The sequence below is a fragment of the Chenopodium quinoa genome, unplaced genomic scaffold, assembly GCF_001683475.1.
Source record: "Chenopodium quinoa cultivar QQ74 unplaced genomic scaffold, ASM168347v1, whole genome shotgun sequence".
NCBI lineage: Eukaryota > Viridiplantae > Streptophyta > Magnoliopsida > Caryophyllales > Amaranthaceae > Chenopodium > Chenopodium quinoa.
The window spans coordinates 1,670,249-1,683,031 of record NW_018745177.1 but is presented as its reverse complement, the minus strand read 5'-3'; the positions used below and the strand labels follow the sequence as shown (position 1 = coordinate 1,683,031).

Sequence of the window (12,783 nt, the reverse complement as noted above, 5' to 3'; positions counted from 1 at the left end):
TAGAAGAAATGAGATCTTCAACGATGGGCTACCCATCTCACATAACCTTAAGGCCCAGGGCCGTCCTATATATTTTGGGGGCCCTGTGCTAATTTTAAAAATTAGGCCCCAACATTAATAATTTTTTTTTTAAAAAAAAAAATTAACAATAAGATAGAGTGAAATTCTCTCTATCTCTCTTTTTTTTTCTTTTTTTTTTCCTTGTAAGGTAAAGTACAATTTTCACTTGTGGGAAACTAAATAAGAAGGAAGCTAATATAAATGATTATACCCCTAAGAGATTCGAACCCTGCTTCTCTAGGTGGGTGATAATCAATGTTGTGATGTGCCGCTTTACCACTACGCTACAACAAACTTTATGGTACTTTGATGCAGCCAATATAATATATTGTAAGTTGGATTTTGGGACCCTTTTAATTTGGGGGCCCTGTGCGGTGGGGCTGGTTGCACAGTCTCATCACCGGCCTTGACCCAAAATGAAAATAGAGCACATAGATAAAACTAGAGAGTTTTTAAACCTTTACATTTAAAAAAAAAAAAAAACTGAAAAAATAAAATCAATGGAAATTGAACCATGCGCCGCCTTACCCTAACTAAGATCTCCATGTTTTTTTTTTAAAAAAAAGACCTCCATGTTCACCGCTGATCCACAACACTTATACTAGCTTTTGTTTTTTTAACAACAATTTCTAGGGATGTCTATAATTCGGATTAAAACCGAAATCCAATCCAATTCAAAAAGAATTATTAATTTGGATCGGATTCGAATTTTAAATCGGATCGGATTGAGATTTTTTGAAATTTTTGATTTTCGGGTTGGATCATATTGACTCTAATCGGATCCAAACCAAACCGAAAACCGAATTTTAGAATTAAGCATACATAATATGGAAGTTGCTACTATCTTAAGTCTTAAACTGGTGGAAGTTGCTGCTTGATATTAGTATTTAGTACATGGAGTAATGGTTGTAATGAACTAATGGTGTTCCTTTCGGTTATACTAGTTATTTTGACTTGATGTTAAACAATTTATGTTAATGATGACTATTTTCAAGATTTGTATAAATCTTAATGATTGGATAAAATGTTATTTTTATATTATCGTACTAGTTAATTAGACGCTATAAACTAGCATATTTTAATTCGGGTTATTGGATCGGATCCAAATAATCGGACTTTAATTCAGATTGGATTGGGTGAGTGATTCGGATTGAAAATGTGAAAACCAAATTATATTTCGGATTGGATTGGATTTAGCGTAAATCCAAATAAAAAACCGAACGGACACCCCTAACAATTTCTATTTATTATATGAATTTGAGGCCCCAATAAATATTGGGCCCTGTGCAGTTGTACAGGTTGCAACGACTAGGGTTAGGTCTATGAGCGACATGTGGCACTGTGGACCTTTTTTTTTTTTTTTTTTTTTTGAAAGATGGCACTGTGGACCTTAGTTAATGGAATCAATTAAGTGGTGGTAAGGACCAATTTCGATTTTTTATTTTATTTTTCTCTCCTGCTTACCCTACTTGCATATATATTTTATTATTTCTCATTCTAAATAATCCCATGTTTACTAATCCCTCTGTCCCATAATATTGAACACGTTTTCATATATGTAAAGACCATTATATCCTCATTTAAAAAAAAACACTTTATTCATTGTATATACTAATATACCCTTGAAATTTGCACACGCCTTGTATTAATTTTTTCCGATTCTCTCTCTAACCCTTGTCTATAATTGTACTTTTCACCTTTTTAATGTACTTCATCCACTTTGACCTCCCATTTCTTTAGTTAAATACCATGAAAAATATAAACAGAAACTATAAATTGGGACGAAGGAACTACTTTTTTTATTTAATTTTATTTTATTATAATTATCTCTTGTAATAACTATGCTTTTTATTATAAAATTCATCCTTTGATCCTCAATATCCTAATTTATAAAATTCCTAAAATTTTATGCAAGCCTATTATTGCAATTATTATGAAATAAAGGGAGTATTATATCAGTGTCTGCTCTACTACCGCTTAAATCTAAACTCAATCCATTACCAATTTACCACCCCTCAACGCTAAAGTTCTCTCACATCAACTCAAGTCCCACCCATGAGGCCAAGATCTCGGAAGTTATCGTGGATTATACATAATTTATACGGGCTAAACATTTTGCGGATAGAAATCCCAATTCTAATTCCCAAATCCCAAAAAGTTCAATAGAGGGAAAATTTCAATTTCCTCCCAATTTAAAAATAGAACCCAAAAAAAGTTGGCGGCAAATTACAAAATTCAGCCAAACATTTAAATTTCATTCCTAAATCCTAATCAAAATTTACCGCGCATTTCATCTTTTGCCCATAAAATCTTCTTCCACCACTTCAATCACCACTTTTCCGTCCCAATTTTTTTCCAATCAATTGAAAAAATGTCACAAATTCAACGTAGGAAGGTAGATTGGTCATCACTCCCTCAAGAATTACTCGAAAAAATTGCCAATTTCACCGGTTCTCGCTTCGAACGTCACCGTTTTCGAGCAGTTTGCAAGAAATGGCGATCTTCACACTCTTACCCAATCTTAACTTACTTTTTATACCCATCTCTCCAAAAAACAATCCCAATTCTCCCTTCTTCGATTTTTATCCGATCGAATCGGCCGATTAATCTTGTGGGTAGTGCCCTTTATCTCATTCAACCCCCTCAAGATTCAGACCCTGATTTCTCTTCTAAATCCTGGATTATATCAGTTGAAGAATTAAACCGACGTCGGTTTCGTATTCGTTTTCCTCTTTCCAAAAACCCCATTAAAGATCTCCCCAATGATTTCCCTAAAAAGCTCTGTACCTTTGATTTCAAAGTGTCCCACATCGGCGAAGGCCTTAAATTATGCTTCTCTAATGGCAATGAAGATGTCTACCAATTTGAGGGTTTTGCACCTTGTTCTAATTACCCAACAAAGAGTAAAGTCGTTTTGTTTCGAGACGAGGATTCGTCTACTGATGATCCTTGGTCTGTCATGGTTCTATTGCTTAGTCAGGGTGGTAGTTTGGGTACTTTGAAGTTGGATGGGCAGTGGAGTTTCATTGATCGTGGCCCGGGTTTTCGATTCGATGATGTTATAAGCTTACGAAGAAATGGACTACTTTGTGGCATTGATCGCGAAGGTACAGCTTATCTTATTGATGGGAGTGAATGTAGGGTCGTTGGAACAATGAGTGTACCTCTTTGTACAATACATGATCATTGTTATGCAAGAGTTAGCCGTAAATTCTTGGTGTTGATTTATAGTTTGGTGTTCATGATTGTCAGAAATGAGGAAAAGTTCGAGGTTTATTTGCTAAGAGAAGAAGAGCATGATTGGATTAAAATGGGTGATATGGGAGATTGGATTTTGTTTATGACATTCGATAATGTGTTTGCTGTTAAGGCTAAGGAAATTCCGGGTTGTCGAGGGAATTGTATTGTGTTCCCTAAGAATTTATTTGCTTTACATTCTCGAGAGTATTGTAAGGATTATAAACTTTTTGAGGGAGTTAGCAAGTATATGGAGGTTGGTGTGTACTACTTGAACGAGGATGGTTGTCGCCCTTTATCTAGTGAGCCGGGCTTATCTGAGTTGTTTTGGCCTCCCCCTTCGTGGCTTTCTCCTGAATCAGAATCACAAAATTGGTATAAAACTTTCTACCTTTTTTTGAGATTCATACTTTATGTTTGTGTATAATGGAACTAATGATTTGTGCCTTTGCTACGTGCCTAAAGAACCGAACTATATGATTTTGTTATGGGATTTTTTCATTTCTTGTTAGGTATGATCTTTGTATTACCTTGAACTAAAGGTTGAGCACGAGAGCTACTCGTATTAGTCGTATATACCAATTGCTTTAATTAGACTAAAGAGGCAAAAACTACTTGATGGTTAGAAAAATGTTTTGATTGTTACTAGTGCTTTTATAAAAGGAACTCTGATGAGGATGAAGATGAAGATATGGATTCCTACAGTGATATTGGTTCAATGTCTTGCTCAGAAGCAGCAGAACACCCTGCCTCTTTACAATGTATAGAGGAGGGCACGGCAGCTATTCAGGCTCGTTCTCAGTCTGTCTGCCAAGGAGACGAAGCTCAGCAAGGTAGTACTCCCAAGTCCTCTTTGCAGTGTATAGAAAAGGGCACCGGAGCTATTCAGGCTCGTTCTCAGTCTGCCTGCCAAGGAGATGAAGCTCAGCAAGGTAGTACTCCCTATTCCTCTTTGCAGTCATGCGGTGTTTAAGTGCTGCCTTTTCCATTTCCTTTCTGTCTAAGAATTTTATCTGAACTTGGCTTTACGCATATTACATAAAAGTTGGATTTTTAGCACTGATTATTCATATTTTGTTTCAGAGATTCCAGATGAGAACAGTAATGGTTCGGATCCAGTAAATAGTCGTCCAACTGAGGTAAATTTGATAGGTTTTTGTTCTTTCATCGACAGCAGTTGTCTTTAACCTTGCATAATAGTGCAACGATTTAGATGTCTCATATCTCTGTACCTTCGCTGTTTCTCAGACACCTGAGAATGTTGCATCAGAAGACATATTTCAAGGACTTGAAGTTAGCCCTGATCTAATTCCAGTGCTGCAAAAAATATGGGCGAAGTATGGAAATATAATCGAAGATCATGCAGTCTGCAGTATTGGTCTCTTGACATGGGCGTTAGAGTCCTTAGCAAAGATGGTAGTTATTCTCCAAGACAACATACGTGCATCCTTGAACGAATCTCAAGCCGACTACTTGAGATCTACCCTAGCCGACCTTCAGTCTATGAACTTTAAATTAGACTGGCTAGTTCCCTATGTTGAAAGAGCAATAGCCCTCCAGAACAACAATGAGCAGGTGGAAGCTATGCTCGAGCTTGAGACGACAACATCCAAGCTGCGTGCTGAACTACATGAACTAGAAGATAAATTAGCAGAACAGAAAAAGCTTATCAATGAGAGTGTGATGGCCTCGACACCTTTAATTCTAGAGAAGAGTTGTCCACTGTTTCTGATTTAAGGTTATAAGAATTGGTCCTAAGATGTATAGGGCTGCCAAAAAGTTGTAGTGAAGCTAATGTTTAGAATCCTTATTTTAGGATCTAGAAAATGTAAATTTCCACTTTACTTTGTAAAATGTTCTTTCCAGTTTAATCTTTTATCCTTGAATTAAAACCTTTAAAGCTTGGATCCAATCAAGTTTCTGGTTTTGTAAACATCAGTCAATAAATAAATTTATATTCTAGTCCTCCACTTTGGTAATTAATTTAGATCTTTAAAAAACAATGCCTATATATTGAAAAATTTTATATACGCTCAACTCAAGTGCAAGGTTTACTCAAGGTTATACTTGATTAAATGAGCAATAATTATCAAAAGTGAAAAATACCTTGGGTTTAATTTTCACTTGGATGATATAATGATCTTTACCGTACATTTAATCCATATTCAATAAAGTTAAAAAAAAAAAAAATAAAAAAAATACTACTCCATCCGGCTTTTGCAAGTGCATCAATTGTCTTACTCAACAAATTAAAAAAATGAATAAGCATATGTAAATAGAAGTGTAAGGTGTCAATTTGAATGTTCAGTCAGGTTCAATGAAGTCAGGTGTAATTTCAAACTTGAACCATGTTAAATTATTGCGTCCATACAAGTCAAAATTTGAATAGGATATTTTTCAGGTCGGAGTCGAATCTAGTTTTGACACCTCTAAATTTATTGTAAAAGCCCGAAAAGGTACTTTAGTGTTATGTTACAGATTTTTGCTAATTTCAGATACAAAAAGCATATTATTTCTTGCGTCCTAAAACAAGTCACAGTGTTGATTATTTCTGCACCACATGAATCATACTCAAAGTAGTTGGGTTACTCCTGTGAGGTGTGCATATGCAGGTAAGAACTATCACAGGATATAATAATATAAAACATCTTCAAGGTAGAAAAAAAATACTTGACCTGAAACTCAACTACAAATCAACCACACTAGAAGATAGAAACTAAAACCACACAAAAAAAATTAACCTACCCAATCCAAAAGCATTTGAACACATTAAAACATTAAAAATAGAAGAATGTTGTTTATCATATCAAAGAAATCCGAAAAATTAGTTATAAAAATTGCTTTATTGAGCTGATTTAACTACAGTTACAGCCAAACCATTCAGCCATTCATGTTAAAATTAAATTAAAAAATAAAACTCAAACAACAAAAATAAAAAAGCAAACTCCTATATACACCTAACTCAAGATTACACTATCCAGTACCAATGTAGGCTGCACGTCCAAGCACACCGACAGCTAGAGCAACACTGCAACCACACATTGTCAGGTTTTGCAACAATATAGGTTGAGCATACTTTAACACTAATTAAGAAAATTTACTCGAATTCTCCTTCATCAATGCCCTTGCTGTTTCTGCATGGATAGCAATTGAAAGTTATCATGAAACAGTCAGGTGCTCTCAGGTTAGAAAATGAAACAACCATGAACAGAGATCAAACTGACTTTCAAAGAAAACCAACACAAATGGAGTTCAGAGATATACATGACATGAACGGTCATGAGGCTAAGCAAGGGAAAATACAATCCCATCATAATTAAGAATTTCAAAAGCTGTCTAACTTGGGAATGTGCAATGTTTTGCAAATCAAAACAGCAAGATGAAATAAGGCAAGTGGCATACACAAAGTTTAAGCCGTGACCACCATTTATGAAGATAACAACCGCTTGATACCAGTCTTCTGCTCTGAAGTAAGCCTTGTTGGAAACTTGATGTTAAATTTTATTCTCAAGTTACCTCTTTTAGAAGGTTCCTTAGGGATAGGCATTCCCTCTCCTTTAACCACCTCTTCATATGAAGGGCTAATAACAGAGTTGATGGGTACTGTTAAAGTACGTCCATCAAGTGTTGTTATTTGTGCATTAAAGCCAGTCAGGGCTTCAACTAGGGAGATTTTTTGAGTAATAACAAGATCATTACCATCCCTCTTATAAACGCTGTGAGGCTTCTCATCAATGATGAAAATTAGATCTGAAGGTATAACGTTCCGCTGCTCGTTTCCTTTTTCTGGAAAAGTGATCTTTGTACCCTTCTTCCATCCCGGTTTGATCTCAATGGTGAGGATCTCCTCCAGTGTGGACGGCCTCCTACAAGAGGAAGAACACAGTTATTTGACACAAATATCAAAGACACCAGATTTTCCCACGCTCCCTTCCAACTGTATTTCTCTTTTATTATTATCTGGAAGAAGGGGAGAGGAAGAGGGGGAAGGGAGGGAGAAGGGGAGGGGGAGTACACGTACAAAGTCTCACTAACCATAAAACTGGGACAATAAAGTAATCCATATTGAAAGCTGTGCAAACCAGATACAAATACAACTTCAGTAACAATTAACCACAATAAAAAATCATGAAGATCAGATGAACATCAAGAAGCAACCCAAGCAGTTGAGATGCTTTGTTGATAGCAACCTCAGTCTCAGACTATCTAGGGTTCACTAATGGTAATAACTGCCCCCCCTCTGAGTGCTGTGCCTTGGAGAGATAAACAATGTCTTACAATCAAGGTCTTACCCCAAAAAAAAAAAAAAAAACAGAAGCAAAGTATAAGCAGCAGTCCAAATTCAAAGTACATGTAAAACAAGAGAAGGTATTAAGAGCACAAAAGGTCAACAGGCCAATCATCTTCCAATCACATATTTATCTCATACGTAGCATTTTTTAGTATTCCAAGCATGCAAAATTAAATAAATAAAAAAAAAAAAAAAAAAAAAAAAAAAACCTTTTCTGCAGCAATTTATATACAAAAATTTATGATTAGTATTCAACAACAGGTTATCGTTTCCTCCTCATATCATAAATTCATAATAGCAGTATTTTTGGTTTACATTTACGCTTTGTTTGGATAGCAAAGAAGGAAGGAAAGGAAGGGGAAGGGAAAGGGGGAAGGGAAAAGGAGGAAGGGAAGGGAAAAGAAAGGGAGGGGGAGGTGAGCTCCATTTTCCCTCCAAATCTCTCCAATATTGGAGGGATTATGCTTATTAAAGAGAGAGGGAAAATGAATCCCTCCCTCCCCTTTCCCTTCCTTCCCTTAATCCTTTACCCAATCAAGAAAATTTGTCCCCCTCCCTTTCTCTTCTCTTCTTTTCCTTCCATTTCTTTCTATCCAAATAAATTGTTAACCTTCCATAAGGAACACATAATACCACTGCAACCGCTGAGGGGGGGGGGGGGGGGGGGGGGGGGGGGGGGGGAGATGGGATGCTAAAAAAGGGAAAATCATTTAAAAAACAGCACTACATATTTTGGATGTTTCTAGTACTATTAAATATCAAAATCCGACTCAACACCTTATGCCGTTTTACCTTTGATGCAACATATATTGCCAAATCAATTTCTACAACACCATCCATTGTCTTTATATAATGCTAACATAATTTCATTGTCATAGCTAGAAAAAACCAATATCTGCAATAATGTGTTGTAGAAAACACCAAAGTTTTAAACCATAAATGAAACTTCCACTTTACCTAATTCTAAGGCCTCGTTTGGTTGCCCTTAATTACTATTGGCACTCAAAATTCCCATGAATTTCCTTTTGGTCATCTTGTTTGGTTGAAATTAAAAAAGAAAATGGAGGAAATCACAAATTCACAATTTATGGGAATTACAATTTCCCACAAAACATGAGAATTTATAAACCCACCCACTTGGTCAATCCCAATCCCTAAGATTTACAAATTCCCACATGACAACCAAATACATTTGTGTAATTCCTAGGAATTTTATAAGGAAAGTAGTTTTTCATGCATTAGAATTTCCCATAGGAATTTATTTCCTACTTTAACCAAATGAGGCCCTTCCTCAGTAATATTTCTATTTAACCAAATGTCTCTGAAGCACTGACAAGACATCAAGCAAAATATCAATTCAACGATACTCACAAGAATTAGACTTCTCATAGGTAAGTAGGTAACACAAACTTTACCTATATCTAGTTATAGCTTTACTTTATTTTTTTTGCACAAAAATTAACCAAGGTAATGGCTGAGGCCTTATCTTGACATAAGCTTTGCAAAACACCCCATATTTATTGCAAGATGTATATCCAAAACTTTTGTAATACATAACTGCCATCCTAAAATTCAAAACCTAAAGCCGACTTTGTAATAACCAGTTAACCTCTTCTATCACTGATAACCTAATAAATGAGGTCTCAAATGCTCTTCTATCGCACAGAATCCTAATAACCTCTTCAGACCTGATTGCAACAAGCACCTAAACTTTCGTAATACATACTTCGAATGTATTAGTATCCATATGCTAACATCTTTTCTTGGAATTCCCACATATATTTTGGTTTCAAAAACATTTAAGATGATATAAAAAGACTAATGACTAAATGAGCAACCATCACTACATAAATACAGGTCAAAAGGACTTCTGCAATCAATAGTTATTGCATCTATAGCGACTATAAGTTCTCAAGATTGAAGAGTAGGAGAGTTTATCTTGATTCTTGAGTAAACTTTAAACACATGTAAAACCATCAAGAAAGGTATAATTTCATAGCTTAAAAACCCAGCAGTAAAAATAAGAACTTCAACCTAATAATAAGACATGACATCAATAGCAGAAGGATAACATTGATAACAAACACATTAGCATGGAGCCATAAATAGAAAGAACGTCCCCAATTGAAATCAAAAGCCATATGGATCACCTATGCTCAAATCAGAATTAAAGAACATGTAGCTTTACAAAGATGAAAACTTTAATTGAAGTTTTGTTCAAAGTTGCAATTTTTATGGTAATAAAGTTAAGTAATGTTACCAAAAACCATATTTAGAGATATAAAGAACATTACATATAAGCTATGTATGCCAGTTTTGACCAAGTTCACCTCTTGCTTTTGTAGCTATGAAATCACAATTTTGTCGGGATAATTCTTAAGCAAAATTCTCTAGCACTTCTCAAGTCCTTACATCTAATTACATCAAGGTGCCTTTGTGTAGAGGTATAAGAGAGACATAAAAGATTACTAATTTGACAATGTAATGCTTTTGTTAATTTCACCCTTCTGTTAGCTGTGTAGAAGTATAAGTATATGGCAGAAAGATATCCTTTAGTAAACTAATTCCTATCAAACAGGCTTTTGACTCTCAAATCTTTCTTCTCATCCCTTCAGAAATTCAGATTCTTGTACTAGTGATTGTACCAGTTCAAGGATGCTACGCATTGGCTAAATTACCAACTTACCACAAAACAACTTACAGATATATAAGTTTTCCGATAAACTCCATCAGTTGGTACTTGGTAGCTCGAAATTTATCCAAATTCAGTGCACTTATATAATCTAGTTGGAAAATTTCAAAATCACATTATACAATGTCTTGACATGCAACATGCGAATGGAACACCCACCTATCCTAGAACCTCAGCACAAAAACATTTACAATCACAATCCAATTGCACAGTGACAATACTAGTTATCAATAGTGTAACACTGAATCAAAGATCACAAAATCAAACACAGACTAAAAAGTACTCTCAACACTAAAATCTACACAAAATCAAACACAGACTAAAAAGTTAGCAAGCAAGCAAGCAATTACCCTGAATAATCGACAACATCCCTCGAAATCTTCATCTTCTTAGTAGTCCCCTTGTACAAATCCTCCAAGCTACATTGCAATGTGCGCTCAATAGCTGCCGCCTTTCGGGGCATAGAAGGCATACCCGAGGGCTCGCCACCGCCACCAGCACCACGACTAAACTGCGAAAAAATATCCTCAAAACCTCCTCTCCCAAATGCAGATGAACCCCCAACACCACCACGAGATCCCCCCATATCTCCCACACCAAACGGGCTCGAAAACCCGAAAAATTCGGAGAAAATATCATCAGGACTTCGAGTATTAAATCGAAACGAACTATACCCACTTCCTCCATCTGAACCACCAGGAAACCCACTAGATCCTGGAGGTGGCACATTCCCTTTCAACCCCTCTTCACCATATTGATCATACACAGCTCGCTTCTGGGGGTCGCTCAAAACCTAATTCCAATTCAATCAAACAAACAAACAAATAAAATCAAAATTCAAGATTTACCCTATAAAATTAACAATGGGAATTGATAAAAAAATTGAGAGAATTACATCATAAGCTTCGGAGATTTGTTTGAATTTGGCTTCAGCATCTTTCTTATTATTAGGGTTTTTGTCTGGGTGCCATTTCATAGCCAATTTACGATAAGCTTTCTTGAGATCATCGTCTTTAGCGCTTCTATCAACTTGAAGAACTTTGTAGTAATCCACACCCATGTCTGCTACTACTTTTCTCAATCAAATCAGGAATTTTTTCTGGAATTTTTCTCAGAAAAATTATGTCTTTGTTTTTTATTTGGGTGAAATTTTTTGGGAATTGAGAAGGTTGAAGAAGGGTGAATGATCAAAGAAGAGTGGGAGAAAACGATGATTTGGGCCGGTGGATTAAATTGCCCTTTTTATTTTTTTTGTTGGACTCATGTTAGTTTAATTGCTCACGTGAGTTTGGAATCTTGTGAAATTATGACATGATTAAGTAGAATTCTAATTCTACAAAATCGCAACACTTTAATCGTTACATAATTAAGCTGTTTAATCAACTTTAAGTTGGTGTTGTTTGTTTGATATTGGGAAGGAATTTTTATTTGAAGTAAATAACTACATTAAATTTTTAAGAATTACTTAAACTTGTTTGGTTGAGATGATAACTTATCTAGGAGTTGGATAATTAAATTATCATATTTTATGGGAAGTCATAATTCTCATGAATTTGCAATCTCTATATTTACATTTTTTTATTGTCAACCAAACAACTCGACTATTTTTAAATTCTCTCCTTTTTTTTCCCTCATTTTCTTGTGCAATCAAATCAACCATTAGTATTTTTAAAGTTGATTTTTTAATCAGGGTACCCTTGAGAATTAACAAGTTATTTTATTTATCAACAAAGTTTGTTAATTTAATGGTCGAATTGTAAATAAAAGGCTTATCAAAAAAAGAATTGTAAATAAAAGAATATCGGTTAATGAGTCACCACCACCTGCTCCAACTTCCCCGATGAAACCAAGCTTCTCTATGATACTAGTGATTACGAGGAAGAAAGTCATGTGTTGCTGATTTTGAGACAATGGGAAATATGTGACGGTGCATGGTAGATTTGGCAAAATACTACTTCTATTTCTTTTTAATTGCAAAGAAGTATTATTTGTGGGACATAAATTATCCCTTTGTTGCAACTAAAAAGAAACGAAGGTAACAGTAAAAAGGTGTAGAAATGGTTAATTGATTCTAAGATCCATAGGTCAAATTGAGTTTATAATTTTATGTTTAAAGATAGCTCAAAAGTCTCTAACAATAGTGGAGGCAGGACAATAGAGAAAAGAGAGAGAGCTAACTGAATGCAAAAGGTTGATGTATGCTTGTGCAGTTGTGCAAGCAACCAATATCTATATATTTGCGTATAAAATACTCCCTCCGTCCCTTATTATTATTATTTTTTTCCATAGCAAATATATGGGTCAAACTTTTATAACTTTGACCATGAATTCTCATTAATCTATTAGGGATAATATATTTATGTTAGATTTTGTTAGAATCTTCTCATAGTATATTTAATATCATGTTTTTATAATTTTTACACGTATAAAAATGGAGATATATTCGTTTGAAAACGTGTGTTGCCGTGTTGGAGGCCGTGAAATGTGAATGAGGCAAAAAACA

The 12,783-nt window shown here is 35.1% G+C and overlaps 2 protein-coding genes across 3 annotated transcripts; one reads left to right on the top strand and one right to left on the bottom strand.

Annotated features, from left to right (window-relative positions):
* The first annotated feature begins 2,242 nt into the window (after positions 1-2,242).
* Positions 2,243-5,987, top strand: LOC110710881 (F-box protein SKIP23-like). The gene is made up of 4 exons (XM_021889231.1): positions 2,243-3,672; positions 3,961-4,229; positions 4,381-4,436; positions 4,546-5,987. The coding sequence occupies exons 1-4, from the start codon at positions 2,432-2,434 to the stop codon at positions 5,032-5,034; spliced, it is 2,055 nt and encodes a 684-aa protein (XP_021744923.1). The 5' UTR covers positions 2,243-2,431; the 3' UTR covers positions 5,035-5,987.
* Positions 5,988-6,121: 134 nt separating this feature from the next.
* On the bottom strand, positions 6,122-11,622 carry LOC110710882 (dnaJ homolog subfamily B member 1-like). Of its 2 annotated transcripts, XM_021889233.1 has the most exons (4): positions 11,176-11,622; positions 10,631-11,073; positions 6,700-7,163; positions 6,122-6,431 (listed from the first exon to the last, which is right to left on the bottom strand). In XM_021889233.1, exons 1-3 carry the CDS (start codon positions 11,338-11,340, stop codon positions 6,725-6,727), a joined length of 1,047 nt encoding a protein of 348 aa, XP_021744925.1. In that variant the 5' UTR covers positions 11,341-11,622; the 3' UTR covers positions 6,122-6,431; positions 6,700-6,724. The 2 variants fall into 2 exon arrangements, with proteins under 2 accessions (XP_021744925.1, XP_021744924.1); XM_021889232.1 differs by lacking the exon at positions 6,122-6,431 and having other exon boundaries at positions 6,483-7,163; positions 11,176-11,621.
* Between the last annotated feature and the right edge of the window lie 1,161 nt (positions 11,623-12,783).

What these genes read in the sequence shown, in the direction of transcription:
- LOC110710881 (XM_021889231.1), top strand. Translation starts at nt 2,432, where the DNA reads ATGTCACAAATTCAACGTAGGAAGGTAGATTGGTCATCACTCCCTCAA. An exon ending in GAATCAGAATCACAAAATTG is followed by an intron (nt 3,673 to 3,960) that starts GTATAAAACTTT and finishes CTTTTATAAAAG; the next exon opens with GAACTCTGATGAGGATGAAG. An exon ending in TAAATAGTCGTCCAACTGAG is followed by an intron (nt 4,437 to 4,545) that starts GTAAATTTGATA and finishes GCTGTTTCTCAG; the next exon opens with ACACCTGAGAATGTTGCATC.
- LOC110710882 (XM_021889233.1), bottom strand. Translation starts at nt 11,340, where the DNA reads ATGGGTGTGGATTACTACAAAGTTCTTCAAGTTGATAGAAGCGCTAAA. An exon ending in AAATCTCCGAAGCTTATGAT is followed by an intron (nt 11,074 to 11,175) that starts GTAATTCTCTCA and finishes AATTGGAATTAG; the next exon opens with GTTTTGAGCGACCCCCAGAA. An exon ending in GATGTTGTCGATTATTCAGG is followed by an intron (nt 7,164 to 10,630) that starts GTAATTGCTTGC and finishes TTCCTCTTGTAG; the next exon opens with GAGGCCGTCCACACTGGAGG.